The sequence below is a fragment of the Symphalangus syndactylus genome, chromosome 3, assembly GCF_028878055.3.
Source record: "Symphalangus syndactylus isolate Jambi chromosome 3, NHGRI_mSymSyn1-v2.1_pri, whole genome shotgun sequence".
Lineage (NCBI taxonomy): Eukaryota > Metazoa > Chordata > Mammalia > Primates > Hylobatidae > Symphalangus > Symphalangus syndactylus.
The window spans coordinates 125,042,819-125,062,939 of record NC_072425.2 but is presented as its reverse complement, the minus strand read 5'-3'; the positions used below and the strand labels follow the sequence as shown (position 1 = coordinate 125,062,939).

The following is a 20,121-nucleotide window of genomic DNA, read 5'->3' as shown; positions in this document are numbered from 1 at the left end:
TGGGTACCCTACCCCTGTCTGCTTGGGAGTTTGTCTCCTGCTCTTATCTACTGTATTTCTTTATTCATATTTTCTATGTTGTGAGAAATTATTCTTACAGTTTTCTAGACTTGGATTCCTTTAGTTTTTCCAACTTATTTAAAAATAGCTCATTTAAAGTCTCAAGTCTAATGTCTGGATTTCCCTGGGCAGACTTTTGGTTTTTTGACTCTGTATGATCCATACTTTCTTATTTCTCTGTATATCTCATAATATTTTGTGAAAAATTGGATGTTTTAAATAATATAATGCGACAACTCTTGGAATTAGACTTTTCTTCTATGTTGTTGTCTTAGCTGTTGCTGTTTGTCTAGTGAGTTTGCTGAACTAATTTTATGCAGTCTATATTCTGTGAAGAGTTGATGCTCTATGATTGGATGATGATTTCCTTAACTACTGGGAGTAAATAAATATCCCATTGTTTGCCAAGGGGGTCTGTGTGTGCACTGGGCCATGCTTTAGTTCAGCCAAGCAGTTGACCCACTCTGCCTTAGCCTTCTTTCACTAGTTAAGGTTAATGTTCTTGTTGGGATTGGTAATGCTTTGATTCCCAAAGGGCATAAATTAAGAATTAGGGGAGTTCCTGTCTCAACTTTCATGCAGAGTAGGTCTTCTGTTCATTCTTTTTATAAATCGTTTGGCAAATAAATGAAGTATACAAATACATAGCAGTGTTGTGAGAACATAGTTTTCTAATAACCCAGTAAGTGAATTTATACCATCAACTGACCTGGTCTTTATGGAAGTTATGCAGTAGAGGAACATAGTTATTTATCATTAATTTATTGGTTCTCCTGTAAGTACTGTGAAATAATTATACTTTGTTAAACACTTTATTTTACTAGTTTAGCTAGAATTGTTTCCTGTGAAAGGGCCACCTGTTCTATGAATTATACTTTGTATTGCAGCACAACCTGGTGTTTCTGTTCAAGGCTGCCAAACACTAAAGCATTCCACCTAAGGTTTCAATTGTGATATCAGTACATGCTATAGCATTTTCAATAGCAGTTTTAACCAAAAGTACAGAATTTAATATAAGTACCTAAACTTTTATTTTTTATTTAGGTTACTTACAGCAAGAAAACCTCATTTCTACCTGCCAGACTTTTATTTTGGAAAGTTCAGATTTAAAAGAATATGCAGAACATTGTACAGATGAAGGGTTTATTCCAGCCTGCTTACTGGTGAGTTATTTGTTCCTTAAGGGAAATATTTCATCAACACAAGAAACTAAAAACATAGTCATAAAATCAGCTTATCAGAAAAAAAAAATTGAAATTGGCAGAAATTCGGTGGTTTATATTCATGCATGACTGGTAAGACCCAAAGAAGACCAGCTTTTCTTTTTACAAATTTATGCCAAAACTATTAAATGAATTACAACTTTGAGAATTAGTTTCAGAATGACACCCTCGTTTCTGATTAGTTTCGCTGCTGCTGTCTCCAAGCCTTTTTTTTTTTCTTTCCTGACCTGTATCTGGCTGCTCCTTTCAGACAAATATAAAACATATATTTTGATATATTATTGTCATCTCTTTTTTGCTAAATATCACTAGACCAACAAACCATCATTTGGTACATAGTGGATACCTTCCAGAACTACATCGTTTCACATGGTGTTTGTCATTTTATTTTAAACATGGCTCCTTAAAGACTATCACAGATAACATGAATGTCTGCTTAGGAAACTGAAAATGATGCAAAACTAAAGTTAAGCAGGGTCATAGAATAGAATATACACAAATCCATTGTATTCTGTATGCCTGCAATGAACAACTGGAATTTGAAGGTTTTTTGAAAATACCCATTTATAATAGCAACAAACAAACAAAATGCTTAGAGATAATCTAACAAAACATGTGTGAAATCCAAATGCTCAAAATTGCCTGAGATCTAAGGCCTGAATAAAAGGAGAATTGTATTGTATGCACAGATTGAGAGACTCAATATTGTTAAGGTGTTATTTCCTCCCAATTTAATTATAGACTTTTCACAGTCAAAATGCCTGCAAGCATTTTTATAGATAACATGAAGCTGAATTCTAAGTTTTAAATGGAAAAGAAACTAGAATAGCCTAAACAGTTTCTGAAAAAGAACAACTTGGAGGACTCACATTACCAGATTTCAAGACTTACTAAAAAACTGTGATAATCAAGATTAAGGGACATTTTTGATAGTTTAGGCATGTGGAACCAAATACAAAGTCCATATAGAGACCCACACATCTGATTTTGATAAAGGCTTAAAGGCAATTCATTGCAGAAAGGATGGTCTTATCAACAAATGTTGCTGGAACACTCAGACATCCATATGTAGAAAAAGAACCTCTACAAATACCTCATACCTTATGCAAAAATTAACCAAAATGGATCAGAATGTAAAACACAGGACCGTAAGACTTCTAAATGAAAATGTAAGAAAACAATCATGCGAAGTTGGATTTGACAGTGAGTTTTATATATGACACCAAAAGCATGGGCTATAAAGGCAAAAATTAGGCAAATTCAACTTTATAAAAAATTAAAAACTTGCTCTACAAGAGGCATGTTAAAAGAAATAGGCTGGGCCAGACACAATGGCTCATGCCTGTAATCCCAGCACTTTGGGAGGCCCAGGCAAGAGGATTGCTTGAAGTCAGGAGTTCTGTACCAGCCTGGGCAACATAGTGAGACCTCATCTCTAGAAAACAATTTTTAAAAATTAGCCAGGTGTAGTGGTGCACTTAGTCCCAGCTGCTTGGGAGGATGAGGCTGGAGGATCACATGAGCCCAGGAGGTCAAGGTTGCTGTGAGCCACAACTGCACGGCTGCACTTCAGCCTGGGTGACAGAGTAAAACCCTGTCCCAAAAAAAAGGGCTGGGTGAAAATATTTGTATCTTACATGTCTGATAAAGGGTTTATACCCAGAACATATGTATAGAATTCTTAAAACTTAACAACAAAAACCAAACCATTTTTTAAGTGGATAAGAGATCTGAAGATACTTTACCAAAGAAAACATACAGATGGCAATAAGCATATGAAAAGATCTTCCATATCATTAGTCATTAGGAAAATGCAAATTAATGCCCCAGTGAGATACTAATACCTATTAGAATGGCTAAAATAAGAAAACAGGTTTAAAAACTGGCAAGTCCTTGACCACAAATATGCAGAGCAGCAGGAACTCTTGTTTGTTACTGGTAAGAATTAAAAGTCATACAGTTGCTTTTGAAAACAGTTTGACATTTGCTTATATGATTAAGCATATACTCCTCATGTGAACCAACACTCACATTACCCAAATCAATTGGAAAACTTGTGCTCACACAAAAACCTAGACACTGGTGTTTGCTTATAGACGCTGGTGTTTGCGTATAGTGGCTAAAAACTGAAAACAGGCCTAGTGCAGTGGCTCACACCTGTAATCCCAGCACTTTGGGAGGCCAAGGCGAGCGGATAGCGAGGTCAAGAGTTCAAGACCATCCTGGCCAACATAGTGAAACCCCGTCTCTACTAAAAATACAAAAATTAGCCGGGCATGATTGCGCTCGCCTGTAGTCCCAGCTACTCGGAAGGCTGAGGCAGGAGAATCGCTTGAACCCAGGAGATGGAGGTTTTGGTGAGCCAAGATTGTGCCACTTCACTCCAGCCTGGGCAACAGAGCAAGACTCCATCTCAAAAAAAAAAAAAAAAAAACTGAAAACAGACCAGGCGTGATGGCTCACACCTTTAATTCCAGCACTGTGGGAGGCAGAGGCAGGAACATGGCTTGAAGCCAGGAGTTCGAGGCTATAATGAGCTATGAGCAGCCACTGTACTCTAGCCTGTGTGACAGAGCAAGACCCTGTCTCTAAAATATAAAAAAAAATATAAAAAATGGTGACAACCAAGATGTCTTTCAAAAAGTGACAAACTCTGATGTGTTCATAACAAAGCAATACTACTACTCAGCAATAAAAAGCAACATGCTATTGATTCACACAATAACATGGATGAATATTAAATAAATCCTTCTAATTCTAAATTAACAATTCTGAACAAATAACAAATTGTAGATAGTGGGAGCCAGATTCCTCACTGTGTGAGGAAGAAGATATAAATAAGCATAATAATGAAACCAGTGGTGTTGGGTTATAGTCTGAGATATTAGTATGACACTGTGATTATTTTAATATATATATATACACAGCTAGATGATACAAATGCTTGTATATATGCATTTATACATGTATATATAGCTGTCTGCTGAGAGGGTCTAGAAGCAGTGATACCCAAGTAGCTATAATGTCCTAGTCAAACAGGCAAGATTCTTTAGAAGCTTGGATGCAAACCCTAATTTCAGTGGCTATTTTCATTTTCGATTACCTGCTTCTTTACCCTTTCCTCATCAGCTACTTTGCAGTCATATCTTTTATTAAGTTGAATGGTAGAATCTTTTCTTGTGAGAAATTATTGGTAGTAGTATACAATTTTGGTAATATTTGATCTTTTTCATTTCAGTCCTTATTTGGAAAAAACTTGACAACAATTTTAAATGAGTATGTAGCTATGAAAACAAAAGGTAAGATTTCTGATGTGGAGTTTTTTTTGCTGATGTATACAATATTTATCTACTTGATTTAGTTAAAAATAATTTTTAAAGGTTATTAATGTCTCATAAAAGCCTTGAGAAAACTTGTCCCTGTTGTAATGAGATAAATTTTTCTGGGACACAGGCCGGGCGCGGTGGCTCACGCTTGTAATCCCAGCACTTTGGGAGGCCGAGGCGGGCGGATCACGAGGTCAGGAGATCGAGACCACGGTGAAACCCTGTCTCTACTAAAAATATAAAAAAATCAGCCGGGCGTGGTGGCGGGCGCCTGTAGTCCCAGCTACTCGGAGAGGCTGAGGCAGGAGAATGGCGTGAACCCGGGAGGCGGAGCTTGCAGTGAGCCGAGATTGCGCCACTGCACTCCAGCCTGGGCGGCAGAGCGAGACTCCGCCTCAAAAAAAAAAAAAAAAAAAAAAAAAAATTTCTGGGACACATCTAATTTGTTTGTGGGTTTTGTTTTTTGTTTGTTTTGTTTTGTTGTTGTTTTTTGTTTTTTTTTTTTTTTTTGAGATGGAGTTTCGCTCTTGTTGCCCAGGCTGGAGTGCAGTGGCGTGATCTCAGCTCACTGCAACCTCCAGCTCCTGGATTCAAGCAATTCTCCTCCATCAGCCTCCCACATAGCTGAGATTACAGGCATGCGCCACCATGCCTGGCTAATTTTGTATTTTTAGTAGAGGCAGGGTTTCTCCATGTTGGTCTGGCTGGTCTCGAACTCCCGACCTCAGGTGATCCACCCACCTCGGCCTCCCAAAGTGCTGGGATTACAGGTGTGAGCCCCTGCCCCCGGCCATTTGTTTGTGTTTACATTGAGTGATAGATAAATTGCAACAATCTTTATGTTAGCAAAAATAACCCAAAAACTACCTTTAAAAAATATGTAAAATAAAACTCTTACCTCTGTGTTATCTACACTGATAAACAGACATCACTATGCGTTAAAAAGTTTTAAACTGACATTTTAATTTTAATTCTATGTAGTCTAAGTCTGAACACAGAAGCCAGTCTTACACTGGCTTATAGTTACCAGAATATAAAATTCTACTTGCCTAAATTAAGGATGTTTTAGAGGGAAAGTTTTGACTGCTTATTCTCTAATATTGATTATTTTCAATAGCTTACGACATTAACAAAACAATTAGCATTAAAGAATTCGCATAAGATGATAACAAAGGAAAAGAAGCTTGACATTTTTTGACATTGTCTGTTTATAAGCATTGTGCTATGTGCTTTCATATGGTTTTTTTCTCATTTAGTCCTTTTTTTTTTTTTTTTTCCGAGACGGGAGTCTCGCTCTGTTGCCCAGGCTGGAGTGCAATGGCGCGATCTCGGCTCACCGCAACCTCCGTCTCCTGGGTTCCAACAGTTCTCCTGTCTCAGTCTCCCGAGTAGCTGGGACTATAGGCACACGCCACCATGCCCGGCTACTTTTTGTGTTTTTAGTAGAGACAGGGTTTCACTATGTTGGCCAGGCTGGTCTCAAACTCCTGACCTCATGATCTGCCCACCTCAGCCTCCCAAAGTGCTGGGATTACAGGCGTGAGCCACCATGCCCGGCCTCTCATTTAGTCTTTAGAATAACCCAGTGAGAGATATTGTTTAAAGCCATTTTTTAATATGAGAAAGTTGAGGATTAAATTTCTACACTTACAAGGAATTTGCATAACCTGTATGATAATTATTATAAGACAGATTATTTTAATTCACTTTCATATGTCACATGATATCAGAACAAAGATCAAAAAATTGTTTCTCCTTTTTTTAATAAAATGAAGGTGTAAAATTATTGGCCAAAAAATGCTTCAGAGATATTACAGATGTCCATTTCTACTCCTATTGTATCTGATACTCAGTGGCTTTAGAAGAGAAAGCAACCGCGTTATAGCTTTGCAAGCTATTTTACCACATAGATTTATTTCTCATTTTCCAACATACTGTCAATAATTGAGAGACAAGGTTTTTTGTGTGTCTTTGTTCAAAATGAATGATGAAATTTCTTCAGCTGGATTTATTAAGAACCTTTTCCTCCTGTGATTTAGAAACATCAAATAATGTCCCAGCAATAATGTCATCTTTATGGAAGAAATTGGACCATACACTTTCTCAGATCAGGTAATAAGCTATTAGAATGTGCCTAATGATTTTGGAATGCAAATACACTTTGGGTTTAAATCTTCTTAAGACCTACACAGTGTACTTACATAACACTCATCCAGTTTTGAAATTACTCTAGAGGTTGCTGGTACTGTGGAGGTTACTGACTGACATAGTTTGAAATAAATAGCATACTTTTAATAAAATATTTAGAAAACTAAGATATGTAGTAGTTTAATGACATTTCCAAGTTTCCATAGCAATTTAGAGGCAGGTATATTGTTAGAATACAAATCACCTTATCCCAGGCCACTGTGAATTAAATTCCCTTAGGCAACTGTCTCTTTATTACATATTCACAGAATTGATGCGTTGAACCCATGCCCACTTGGTTTCTTAACTTGTAAAGAAATAAGCTTGAAGAATAATGCTAATTCTGAAATCTTCTGGTATCAATTTTATGAAAATCTCATATTTGACTATAGAATTTGTTATGAAAACCATAGTCTCTTAACCTTTCTTTCAGAGCTGTAAGCGGCTACCCCACCTAACTTCAGCATAGGTTTCATTTTCTTCCTCTGCTTAACCTGCTAAAATGGCTCCAAATGCTTTCTGCTTAACTCTGGACCACATCTTACTTGGTAGTCTTATCTTTATATTTCTCTTTCCTGACTCGAGTTTTGTGGATCTTGTTGGAGACTTACTTGACATATTTTTTATGATAATGGCACAGTGTTTGTGACTTTATCGGATAAAGGGGTGGGCCACTCTAATTCATACTAAAAGAATTAACTTGTACTGTGAATTTTTGCATGTTTGTTGGCATCTTCTTTAGAGGTTCAATAAAATAATTTCATAGTCATAAATTTTATAAAAGCTGGATGTCCTCTGACATCAACTTGGGGATTCTGAAGTATTTATATATGGAGTCATGTGAAATCAGAATTTCTCTGTGGGAAGGCATCTCTGTAATTGTGAAAGATAATAAAAAATGTATACTTCGTATATTCTTACTTAAAAATGTTAATATTTAGAGTTTCTAAAGTTAAACTATATTCTTTTTATTTTTTCAAGAGGCAGGGTCTTGCTCTGTTACCCAAGCTGGAGTGCAGTGGTGTGATCATAAGCTCTTGTAGCCTTGAACGCCTGAGTTCAAAAGTTTGTCCCACCTCAGCCTCCCAAGTACCTAGGACTACAGGCACATGCCACCTGGCTACTTTTTATTTCATTTTATAGAGACAGAGTCTTGCTATGTTGCTCAGGTTGGTCATGAACTCTCGGCCTCAAGTGATCCTCTCACCTCAGCCCTGCAATGTGCTGGGATTACAGGCATGAACTACCGTACCCAGCCTGGATTGCATTCTTAACGTAATGTCAAGGCACTCTAATGCATATTACATTGTATAGAAACTTCTTAATTAAAATTATGTGTGTTGTGAATGTGTCTACATGCCACTATTTTTCTCCTAATGCAAATCAGAGTTGCTTACCCAAAAAATGTGTTTGTCTTTTTGGTCTGAGAGAGATTTACCTCATAACTAACTTCAGGTCTGACTGTAACTAAATCATAGTGGATGTCAGTGACAAACATTTTTGATGGATAACTAACTTCAGGTCTGACTGTAACTAAATCATAGTGGATGTCGGTGACAAACATTTTTGATGGATAACTACTTTGTTTTCTTTGTTAGGAGCATGCAAAGTTCCCCAAGGTTTGCTGGCAGTCAGAGAGGTTGGTATCCAACTTTAAACAATGTTCACAATTACTTCAAACTTAAACTATCAGATGAACATTTTAATTCGTTGTACACATGTGCTAAGTATATATTTTGCTTAAACTACTGTTTTTCTGTTTTTCTTTTTTTTTTTTTTTTTGAGACAGTGTCTTGCTCTGTCGCCCAGGCTGAAGTGCAGTGGCATGATCTCAGCTCACTGCAACCTCCACCTCCCGGGTTCAAGCAATTCTCCTGCCTCAGCCTCCCAAGTAGCTGGGACTACAGGCGTGTGCCACCACACCCAGCTAATTTTTTTGTATTTTTAGTAGAGATGGGGTTTTGCCATGTTAGCCAGGATGGTCTCAATCTCCTGACCTCGTGGTCCGCCTGCCTCAGCCTCCCAAAGTGCTGGGATTACAGGCGTGAGCCACCGCACCTGGCCAAACTACCGTTTTTCTAAGTACAGTTATGTTAATTAATATTTTCATTTATCATTAAAATATTTTGTAAATACTCCCTACGTTTCACATTGACTCTTGTAGAATGTTTTAATTCTCATTTCATAAGTTTAGGTTTCTTAATTCATGAGGGTATTATCAATATGAATTACTGCAGAACAAATATAATCTTGGATTTATAAAGCTTGAGTGTGTTCATTTCAGTTTCTTCTGAAAGTTGCATAAATTTAGTCGATATATTCAGGGGTCATTCTTCAATCTGTTGATGTAACATGTTGTTATATAATAGGATGCATCATATTGACTTCTTACAATTCTCAAACTACCCTGACATTGAATTTGTTTTTTAAATGCTTATATGTTTCAGCCCGAACAAGAACTGGAATTGCAGAAATCAAACGGCAGAGAAAGCTTGCATCTCAAACATCTCCAGCCAGTGCAGAGTTGCTCACTTTACCTTACCTTTCAGGACAGTTTACCACTTCTCCTTCCACAGGTACACAAGTTACTCGACCAAGTGGCCAAATTTCAGACCCATCAAGGTCATATTTTGTAGTGGTGAACCATTCACAGTCACAAGATACTGTAACCAGTAAGTTTACATTTTGTTCTCTTAAATTTTGTTGTTAATCAAATCGTATGAATGAGATAATATACTAATGTCTTTTTACTCATAGTGTAAAATTATGGCCCCCCCCAAAAAAAGATGAGAGAGACTAAAAGTGGAACAGACTTCTAGATTTGCTATAAGCATATAAAATCTTTAAGGCTTCTTAATCTAGGGTTCTTCCTGTTTCTGCGCTAACTGAAGTCCATCTTGAACTCTCTAATTCTCAATTTTTGGCATTAAGAGAAAAAGACCCTGTTGTATTTGATTTTAAATGGAATGTACATTATATTTTCTACTTCCTTGCCTTTGTTGATGTCAGTCTGTCCTCCTGGAATGAGGAATGCCTTTCCACTTCTCTATCTTTACGTGTTAGAAATCCTACATATGCCTGGCTGAACCTTAGAGTTAGGAATATCCTTAGAGTGTGTGGTATATCTTATTTGTTGCATACTCGAAACTTTTGAAAACACATGGTAGTAAGGGATAAGAAGCTAGTTAGTAACAGAGTTGGGATTAGAATTCAGGAGTTAGCACTCTCAGTTCACAAACCAATTATCTTTCTGTGCAGCTAAAATTTGTTGCCATCAAGATCTCCCTCATTTTCACCTTTTCCAAATCCTTTCTACACCCAGAACGCTTAGTTTATACTTCTTAGACTTTTTCCATTCTACTATATTATTTTTTGTTGAGACTGTATTGTTCTTTGGATTTTATTGTAAAACCTTAAGGCATAAAGACTATATTTTATTAATCTTAATATCTTTTACCATGCTTTACACATGGTAGGCACTCAGTACATGTTAATTGAATTTAATATAAAATAATAATCACTAATGCTTTTTATCCCATTACAGGTTTAGAAAACTATTCAGTTTCTTTGGCTTACTGTTATGTTTTCTTGAAATACAGCTGGAGAAGCTTTAAATGTCATTCCTGGTGCTCAGGAAAAGAAAGCACATGCCAGTTTAATGTCTCCCGGTAGACGCAAAAGGTAAATGCTTTTTGAAAGAGACAAGTTACCCGTATCCATTAAAAAAAAAAAAAAAGAATTACATCAGGATACTTACATTGTGAATAAACTATTAAGACCAGATTATGTTCTGATCTATATTAGAACTATTCCAAAATACATTGTCTTTCTTCACATTCTAACCTGCCTGAAATTGGGTTGCATCTCTCAATTAATGGCATGTCACTGTTTCATGGGAAATATCTTTATTCTGTAATGGTATATAAAATAATGGTATATCTTACAAATGATGTTATCCGAGATTTTTTGAAATCCGTGTTTTTTAACTGAATGTAAATAATACCATTATGTTCTATGCTCCACACACATTTAAAGTCCTAAGATCAGTTGATGGAATTTTTCCAGGCACAATCTTTGAGAAAAGTGTTTTTCTGTCTTACTTACCCTGTGTGTCTTTGTTTGAAGGATATTTTTAAAAAGAGATAATAGTTTTAAAATGTTTATTCTAGTTTCTTAGCTGCCAAGCCCTGGGTATTTTTGTTAGAGTTTTTACTTTTGGTTACCTTTCGTTCAAGACTGACCTCAGCCTCCTTTATTGGAGCCTTTCTCACTTCACTGTATAAAATAACAAACAGCAATATCCATTTTTTTATTATTAGAGATAGGGCCTTGCTGTCTTGCCCAGGCTGGAGTATAGTGGTGCGATCGTAACTCACTGCAGCCTCGAACTTGTGGGCTCAGAAGATCCTCCCACCTTAGCCTCCCCGGTAGCCAGCACCACAGGCACATGCCACCACACCCAGCTAATTTTTTTATTTTTTGTAGAGATGGGGGTCTCACTTTGTTGCCCAGGCTGGTCTGAAACTCCTGGCTTCAAGGGATCTTCCTACCTTGGCCTCTAAAATTGCTGGGATTACAGATGTGAGCCACCATGCCCAGCCATAAAAGAGCAATATTAATATTTAACATTTATAGGAACCTTGACTTTTTAAATAAAGTCTTTATATATACTTTATTTCATTCCATTCTTTAGTAAACCCAATAATGCAGTTGGTCATTATGAAGTGGGTTAGAGAGTCGGAGCTTGCTGTGCCTCAGACCACATAGGTAGTAAGCGATAAAGCTAGACTTCAAACTCATTTTTTTGAATCCAAGACTACTAATACTTTTTGTACTTCCCTTTGTTCCTGCCACAAATAGAGAAAATACAGTTGGCCTTTGAATAACATGGGTTTGAACTGCATGGGTTCATTTATACTCAAGTTTTTTTCAACCGAACACAGATTGAAAATTTAGTAGTAAAACCTACCTATATGCAGTGTGCTGACTTTTTGAATACATGGGCTTCCTAGTACAGACTGTAGGACTTGAGTATATGTGGATTTTGATATCCTTGGGAGTCCTGAAACCAGCCCCCTGCAGATACAGGGACAACTGTGTCTGTTCTGCTATGGTGATCTTAAAATTTATGTCTGTATATGTATTTATCTTTAAATCTGTTAAACATAGTGGTTAAAAGAAAAGCTTTTAAAATGTGTTTCAGTGAATCTCAGAGAAAAAGTACCACTTTGTCTGGCCCTCATTCAACAATACGGAATTTCCAAGATCCAAACGCTTTTGCAGTAGAAAAAGTAAGTGACTCTGCCAAAGTTTGCAACTTAAAATTTTCCTGAGTTTAAAAATACAGATATATACACAAATGTATGTATGTATGTATTAAATAAAGAAACAGGAGTAAGTTTATAGATATCTGTAAATACGTTGTTGTTGGATCATTTAATAAAATACTGGCCAGGTGCTATGGCAAACGCCTGTAATCCCAGCACTTTGGGAAGCTGAGGCGGGCAGATTGCTTGAGCTCAGGAGTTCAAGACCAACCTGGGCAACATGGTAAAACCCTCCCCTACAAAAAGTACAAAAATTAGCTAGGTGTGGTAGCACGTGCCTATAGTCCTAGCTGCTTGGGAGGCTGAGATGGGAGGATTGCTTGAGCCCAGGAGGTCAAGGCTGCAGTGAGCCATGATCATACCACTACACTCAAGCCTGGGTGACAGAGTGAGAGAGACCCTGTCTCAAAAAAATACTGGCTAGTGAGTAGTGTCTTGTACCTGTAATCCCAGCATTTTGAGAGGCCAAGGCCAGCGGATCTCTTGAGGCCAGGAATTCAAGACCAGCCTGGCCAACTATCTCTACCAAAAATTACAAAAATTAGCTGGGTGTGATGGCGCACGCCCATAATCCCAGCTACTATTCAAGAGGCTGAGGCACAAGAATTGCTTGAACCGCGAGGTGGAGGTTGCAGTGAACTGAGATTGCGCCACTGCACTCCAGGCTGGGCTACAGAGCGACACTCTGTAAAAATAGGGCATTTACTGGGGTTTGATGATGAGTGTGGAACTGTATAAGAAAGAGTTGGTGAAAGATCTGTGAAAACATTTGCAAATTATAAAGTATTATATTCAGGTATTAATATGGAGGGAGCCACCACAACCTCTGAGTTTCCATTTAGGTTTATTAAAACTATCCAGCTCGTATCGGTTTGTTCTTTTCTAATAAATATTAAATAGCAGAATACTCTTTATTGTCCTTTTGCTAACAATGGCTTTCTTTTCCAGCAAATGGTTATTGAAAATGCACGAGAAAAAATACTAAGCAACAAATCTCTTCAAGAAAAGCTAGCAGAAAACATAAATAAATTTTTAACTAGGTAAGCTATACATGTTTAAAATGCCTAATTGTTTTTGCCTGATTGCATAACTATAATAAAGATTTTTCTTTCTTTATTAACAGTGATAACAATATTGCCCAAGTACCTAAGCAAACGGATAACAACCCTACAGAGCCAGAGACTTCAATTGATGAATTCCTAGGACTTCCGGTATGGGTGGTTGGGGTGTGCGTGTGTGTTACTTATGATTGATGGTATTTTGGTTTCATTTCAAAACCATTGCCAACATAAGATGTTATGATTTGCCATCTAATTAGATAAAATGATTTACAATAGTAAGATACAACTTTTCTTCATTCATTGAATGCAGTCTGTTCCTGAAAAACACATCGGACGATGACTTAAAATAGAATCTATATTGTATCCACAGTCATGGATTCCTAAGTATTTAATACTTGAAAATTTATTAGTGGGTATATTTGTGTGTAATAAACAGTAATACAGTGTTTATATAAATTACATTTCTTCTACACTGCTACAAATTGTTTAATAATTTAGAGAAACAATGAAATGATACAATAAAGATATGTAATGGGGCCAGGCACGGTGGCTTAATGCCTGTAATTCCAGCACTTTGACAGGCCAAGGAGGGCGGATCACTTAAGGCCAAGAATATGAGACCAGCTTGGCCAACATGGTGAAATCCCATCTCTACCAAAAATAAAAAATTATATGGGCATCATGACACGTGCTTGTTATCCCAGCAGCTCGGGTGGCTGAAGCAGGAGAATCCTTCTATCTGGGAGGCCAGGGTTGCAGTGAATGGAGATAGCAGCACTGCTCTCCAGCCTGGGCAACAGAGCAAGACCCTGTCTCAAAAAAATAAGAAAAAAAGATACGTAATGAATCCAAGTAATAGTTAACTAAATAAAATGAACAAGACTTTTTTGAGATGGAGTCTCACTCTGTCGCCCAGGCTGGAGTGCAGTGGCACAGTGTCAGCTCACTGCAAGCTCTGCCTCCCGGGTTCATGCCATTCTCCTGCCTCAGCCTCCCGAGTAGCTGGGACTACAGGCACCCACCACCATGCCCAGCTAAATTTTTTTGTATTTTTAGTAGAGACGGGGTTTCACCATGTTAGCCAGGATGGTCTCCATCTCCTGACCTCGTGATCTGCCCGCCTCAGCCCCCCAAACTGCTGGGATTACAGGTGTGAGCCACCGTGCCCGGCCATTAAAATGAGCAAGACCTTTTTAAAAAGAAAGATTGCTAACCAAATGACAGTTTGCCTGTGAGGCTCAATACTAACAGAAGAAAGATGGGGACAGTGGTCACTGTTGCTATTGGTAGTAAATACAAAAGAGAGAGTGAGCTAGTAAGGGAGGAATATAACAGTCTACATTTTAAGATTTGTTTGTGTGCAACTGTCCTTTAATATACCTTTTTTTTTTTTTGAGACAGGGTCTCACTTTGTTGCCCAGGCTTGAGTGCAGTGGTTTAATCACGGCTCACAGCAGCCTTGATCTCCCCGAGCTCAAGTGATACTCCCACCTCAGCCTTCTGAGTAGCTGGGACTACAGGCACATGCCACCATGCTCAGCTAATTTTTGGTTTTTGTTTGGTTTTGTTTTTTGAGATGGCGTCTCGCTGTGTCACCCAGGGTGGAGTGCAGTGGCACGATCTTGGCTCACTGCAACCTCCGCCTCCTGAGTTCAAACGATTCTCCTGCCTCAGCCTCCCAAGTAGCTGGGATTATAGGCATGCACCACCTCCACGCCTGGCTAATTTTTATATTTTTAGTAGAGACTAGGTTTCACCATGTTGGCCAGGATGGTCTTGAACTCCTGGCCTCAAGTGATCTGCCTGCCTTGGCCTCCCAAAGTGCTGGGATTACAGGCGTGAGCTATCTCACCTGACCCAAGTACCCTTTTTGAAGAGCAGCTGCGATTGTGATTTTAGGACATCTTTTTACTTGGACCATTGGACAATGGAAATATTTTTATTGGCATGCCCTTGTGAGTGTATTACAGCAGGTTTTCTTTCAGTTGAATTCTGAGTAAAGCCATTGAGGCCTTGAATTGTCTTTCTCTATGTCAGTTCTACCAATACATCTTTCAAAAACCTTTCTTACCTAATAATAAATATGGGCCAGGCACAGTAGCTCATACCTTTAATCCCAGCACTTTGAGAGGCCAAGGCAGGAGGACTGCCTGGACAACATAATGAGACCTCATCTATACCAAAAAAAATTTTTTTTAATTAGCCCGGTGTTATTGCATGTAGCTGTTGTCCCAACTTCTTGGGAGGCTGACATGGGAGGATCACTTGAGCCTGGGTGCTCAAGGCTGCAGTGAGCTGTGATTTCACCACTACACTTCAGCCTGGGCAACAGAGCGAGACTGTGTCTCAAAACCAAAAAGTAAATATGTGTGCTCTGTTCTAAGTTTCTGTATTCTCCAACTTCTTGCTTATTGTTTCTCTACAAATAGGTGCTTACCATAATCAGGGTACTCTATTAAATACTGTGAAGGATTGTAAGAAAGTAAAGACACAACCTACTGTTCTTGGTTGTTCATAATACTGTATTTGTAGAAAGTTAAGAATTAAGATTTAGCTGGTTGCGGTGGCTCGTGCCTGTAATCCCAGCAGTTTGGGAGGCTGAGGCAGGTGGATCACCTGAGTTCAGGAGTTCGAGACCAGCCTTGCCCACATGGTGAAACCCCATCTCTACCAAAAATTAGCTAGATGTGGTGGCATGCACCTATAATCCCAGCTACTCAGAAGGCTGAGGCAGGAGAATCGCTTGAACCCGGGAGGCGGAGGTTGCAGTGAGGCGAGATCGCGCCACTGCACTCTAGCATAGGCGACAGAGTGAGACTTCGTCTCAAAACTATAAAAAAAGGAATTAAGATTTAAATAACAGTTTTTAAGACAGTATAGGGAATTTTGTAACACAGAAATCCCAAAAGGCTCAAGAAGTAGCACCAGGACGTCTGAAAGTCTCTCTGAAAGCTGAGGCTACAAACAGGATAATAAGGTGCAAAATTAAGGAAGGAGTTAAACTGTATCTATTCCCTATTTCTCATGCTCCCCCAGAAACACTGTTGTCAGTCATGAGCCCTCCCAGCAAGAAATCTAACTCAAAAGAACTAAAAATACAAACGGTTCTACAACATTATTCCATAGCTTAGCTTGTAGTTGACAAGCTCACCTCCACCGTTGGTACAGGGCTTTTGAGGTAGGTTTTGGCATGTTACTTTTAAAACTGAATAGATAAGGATTGGCAGCATTTAAGGAAAGCATTTTACATGAAGAACCCAAAGCAGAGAGATAAAAGGGATAAAATAGATTTATATTGAAGGACCTATAAAGCAGTCTACAGTAGAGTAATGTAAAGAAAGTAGATGATAGAACTTTATAGTATGGGCCAGGCACAGTAACTCATGCCTGTAGTCCCAGCAGTTTAGGAGGCCGAGGTGGGCAGATGGCATGAGCCCAGGAGTTCAAGACTAGCCTGGGCAACATGGCAAAACCCCATCTCTACCAAAAATATAAAAACTAGCTGGGTGTGGTGGCACACGTGTAGTTTCAGCTACTCAGAAGGCTGAGGTGAGAGGATCACCTGAGCCCGGGAGGTCAAGGCTGCAGTGAACTGTGATTGCGCCACTGCATTCCACTCCAGCTTGGGTGACAGAGTGACACCCTGTCTCAAAAAAAAAAAAAAAAAAAACAAAAAAAAAAAAAAAAAAAAAAACTTTATAGTATGATTTTATTTCCATTTATATACATATATTCATTTTATATGATTTTAATGTTTAGGAATATATTCACCAAAGTTCTTACCTCTAAGAAGTAGGATTAGGAAACACCTTCTGTCTAGTTTTGTTTTAATTTGTTTTAAATGAGCATATCATTGGAAATTTTCTTGGAGTGGGGGAATGCTACTACATAAAAAGTCAGAAATAGTCATGTGTCTGCTAATTATTTTGCTGGTATTAAATCATATTATTCAAGCTGGGCACAGTGGCCCACATCTATAATCCCAGTGCTCTGGGAGGCTGAGGCAAGAAGATCACTTGAGCCCAAGAGTTCTGGACTAGCCTGGGCAAGGTAGCAACCCCATCTCTACCAAAAAAAAATAATAATTAAAAAAAAAATAAGCTAGGCATAGTGGTGCACCTGTAGTCCCAGCTACTCAAGAGGCTGAGGCAGGAGCATCAGTTGAGCCTAGGAATTTCAGGTTATAGTGAGCTACGGTGACTATACCACTGTACCACTACATTCCAGCCTGGGCAAAAGAGTGAGACCCTGTCATTCATGTAGTGTGTGTGTGTGTGTGTGTGTGTATAAAATATGTAAATATATATAAATTCAGTTAGAATCATGCCTTCACGCCACTCCTTTCTTGCAGAGTGAAATTCACATGTCTGAAGAAGCTATACAGGACATATTGGAACAGACAGAATCAGACCCAGCATTTCAGGCACTCTTTGATCTCTTTGACTATGGTAAGGAGACTATTTATTTCAAGACAGAAAAAAAAAGCCTTCTGCAATTTCTTTGGTAACTTAACCAGAGTGAATCAACATTCCCCAGAGTATCTAAAAAAGTTCTTGTTTTCATTTCATCAAACATTATATGGATATGTTAAAGGAGTTTTTGTTGTTTTGTTTTTACCTGAGAAACTAGCTATTAAAGTGGAGAGTGGTTTTGTTTTTTATTTTTGTGGCATTTTTGCCAGTCATCAGGGAAATGTGTTGACGTCTACCACTATACAAATGTACTAAATACAATTGCATGGTGCAAAGGGAATACAGAAAACTGGCTGTTGTCCTCAATCGTATGATTTAGTGCAGTATAGTCCCCCAAACCAACAATCTCAGCATTATCTGAGAACTCGTTAGAAAATGCAAATTACTGGACTAAAGTTTAAGAAACACCTGTCTGGTAGGAAAATCTTTGTACTTGTAAATGGTATTAAAAGCAACATTTCTTAAACATCCATAAAATGCTAAATCGAAGTTTAACATTTGCTTAATCACCCACAAGCTGTATTCATTGATGTTTATTTTTTGTTTTGGTCACTTAATTATTTCCCTATTCCCTTTTTAACAGGTAAAACAAAGAATAATAAAAATATATCACAGAGTATTTCCAGTCAACCTATGGAATCCAATCCCAGTATAGTCTTAGCAGATGAAACTAATCTAGCAGTTAAAGGTTCTTTTGAAACAGAAGAATCTGGTAAGAATTTGATTTTGTTAATATCAATCCAAATCTTAATATTAGTCTCAAAATTCAAAGGCAGAAAATATTAATTTGGAAGTAGAAGTTGCTCAGATTGTTACAGGTCATTTTTGTATTTTTCTCTCTGTTAAAACAGTTATAAATCTTTGGTAGTTTGATTAGAAAGAAAATTTAGGGTATTCTTTTACTATAAGCTTTTTTTGTTGGTGTGTGTTTGTTTTTTGAGACAAGGTCTCCCTCTTGTCCTCCAGGCTGGAGTGCAGTGGCACAATTATAGCTCACTGCATGCAGCCTCAAACGATCCTCCCAACACTTTGGGAAGCAGAGGTAGCATTACAGGCGTGAGCCACCACACTCAACCTCATTCCTTTATAATTCAGTCAATTCTTGACATGTTCAATTTAGTATTAATGTTGTTCAGTTGCTCAAAAGTCTGTAACATTTATTTTTTTAAGGCACATGTTTTCTGTGCACCTGTTTTTAAATATTATCACCTGCTCCCACCAGTAAAAAATCTGATGGCTTCCAATGTTCATTCACATCCTGTCCTTGGAGAATCTCAGACTATGTGCCTCCTTTAATTCCTCTGCCAACAATCAAGTCCAATTCTCCATTTCTTCTTAGGCTGAATTATAGTGGGTTGTGTTTTTTGCAGTATATATTATGTCTAGAAGATTGTGTTTCACTTAAATTCTTCCCTGTACAAAGTGAAACTTGAAATTCTGTTTTCTGAGAAAGTCTTCCTACTTCACTGAGGAACTACTTATCCTGAATATATGTGGCCTCTATACAATTTCCACTGTTTTCCCCACAATAAGGATTCAGAGGTGCTCTGTACTCAACAGCAGGTGTCACATTTAACAGAATTAGAGTAGTCCCCCCTTATCTGTGGGGGATATATTCCAAGCCCCCCAGTGGGTGCCTGAAATTGGGTGGTACCAAAGCCTTTATAGTATTTACTGTTTTTTCCTATTCAAGCATACCTACAGTAAAGTTTAATTTAAAGTTAGGCACAGTAAGAAATTAACAATAGCTAATAATAAAATGGGACAGTTATAACAATATACTGTAATAAAAGTTATGTGAATGTAGTCTTCCTCAAAATACCTTATTGTACTGTACTCACCTATTTTTAGACTGGTTGACTGTAGGTAACTGAAACCACAGAAAGCAAAACTACAGATAATGGGAGACTGCTGTATATGCTAGTTGACATAAATTTTCTGGTTTTTAAAAAATATTTTTCATACTGATTCAAGTTAGTGTTTTCTGTCCTAAATTGTGAATGCTGTATTGTTGTTTTCTGAAACACTTTTTCCAGGCCGGGCACGGTGGCTTATGCCTGTAATCCCAGCACTTTGGGAGGCCAAGGAGGGCAGATTATTTGAGGTCAGGAGTTCAGGACCAGCCTAGTCAACATGGTGAAACCCTGTCTCTACTAAAAATACAAAAGTTAGCCAGGTGTGGTGGCGCACGCCTGCGATCCCAGCTACTCAAGAGGCTGAGGCAGGAGAATCACATGAACCTGGGAGGCAGCAGAGGCTGCAGTGAGCTGAGAATCGCAACACTGCACTCCAGCCTGGGCGACAGCAAGACTCTGTCTCAAAAAAAAAAAAAAAAAAAAGAAATACTCTTTCCTTAGTCATATCATACTTTTTTTTTTTTTTAAGATCTTCTCATACAGTGCCTACTTTATAATGCTTTCTCATGGTACCTTTTGTTCCTATGCTGTTACAGTTTTTACCATGCT

The 20,121-nt window shown here is 38.1% G+C and overlaps 1 protein-coding gene across 6 annotated transcripts in view; it reads left to right on the top strand.

The window, feature by feature from the left end:
* Window positions 1–20,121, top strand: part of NPAT (nuclear protein, coactivator of histone transcription) — a 64,196-nt gene that overhangs the window by 24,566 nt on the left and 19,509 nt on the right. For all 6 annotated transcript variants that reach the window (XM_055272993.2, XM_055272992.2, XM_063636471.1 and 3 more), the window contains 11 exons: window positions 1,105–1,223; window positions 4,522–4,582; window positions 6,649–6,721; window positions 8,395–8,435; window positions 9,244–9,468; window positions 10,396–10,477; window positions 12,000–12,087; window positions 13,072–13,163; window positions 13,247–13,334; window positions 17,536–17,632; window positions 18,240–18,368. In XM_055272993.2, coding sequence (XP_055128968.1) covers window positions 1,105–1,223; window positions 4,522–4,582; window positions 6,649–6,721; window positions 8,395–8,435; window positions 9,244–9,468; window positions 10,396–10,477; window positions 12,000–12,087; window positions 13,072–13,163; window positions 13,247–13,334; window positions 17,536–17,632; window positions 18,240–18,368 — 1,095 coding nt within the window. The remainder of the gene's footprint in view (window positions 1–1,104; window positions 1,224–4,521; window positions 4,583–6,648; window positions 6,722–8,394; window positions 8,436–9,243; window positions 9,469–10,395; window positions 10,478–11,999; window positions 12,088–13,071; window positions 13,164–13,246; window positions 13,335–17,535; window positions 17,633–18,239; window positions 18,369–20,121) is intronic.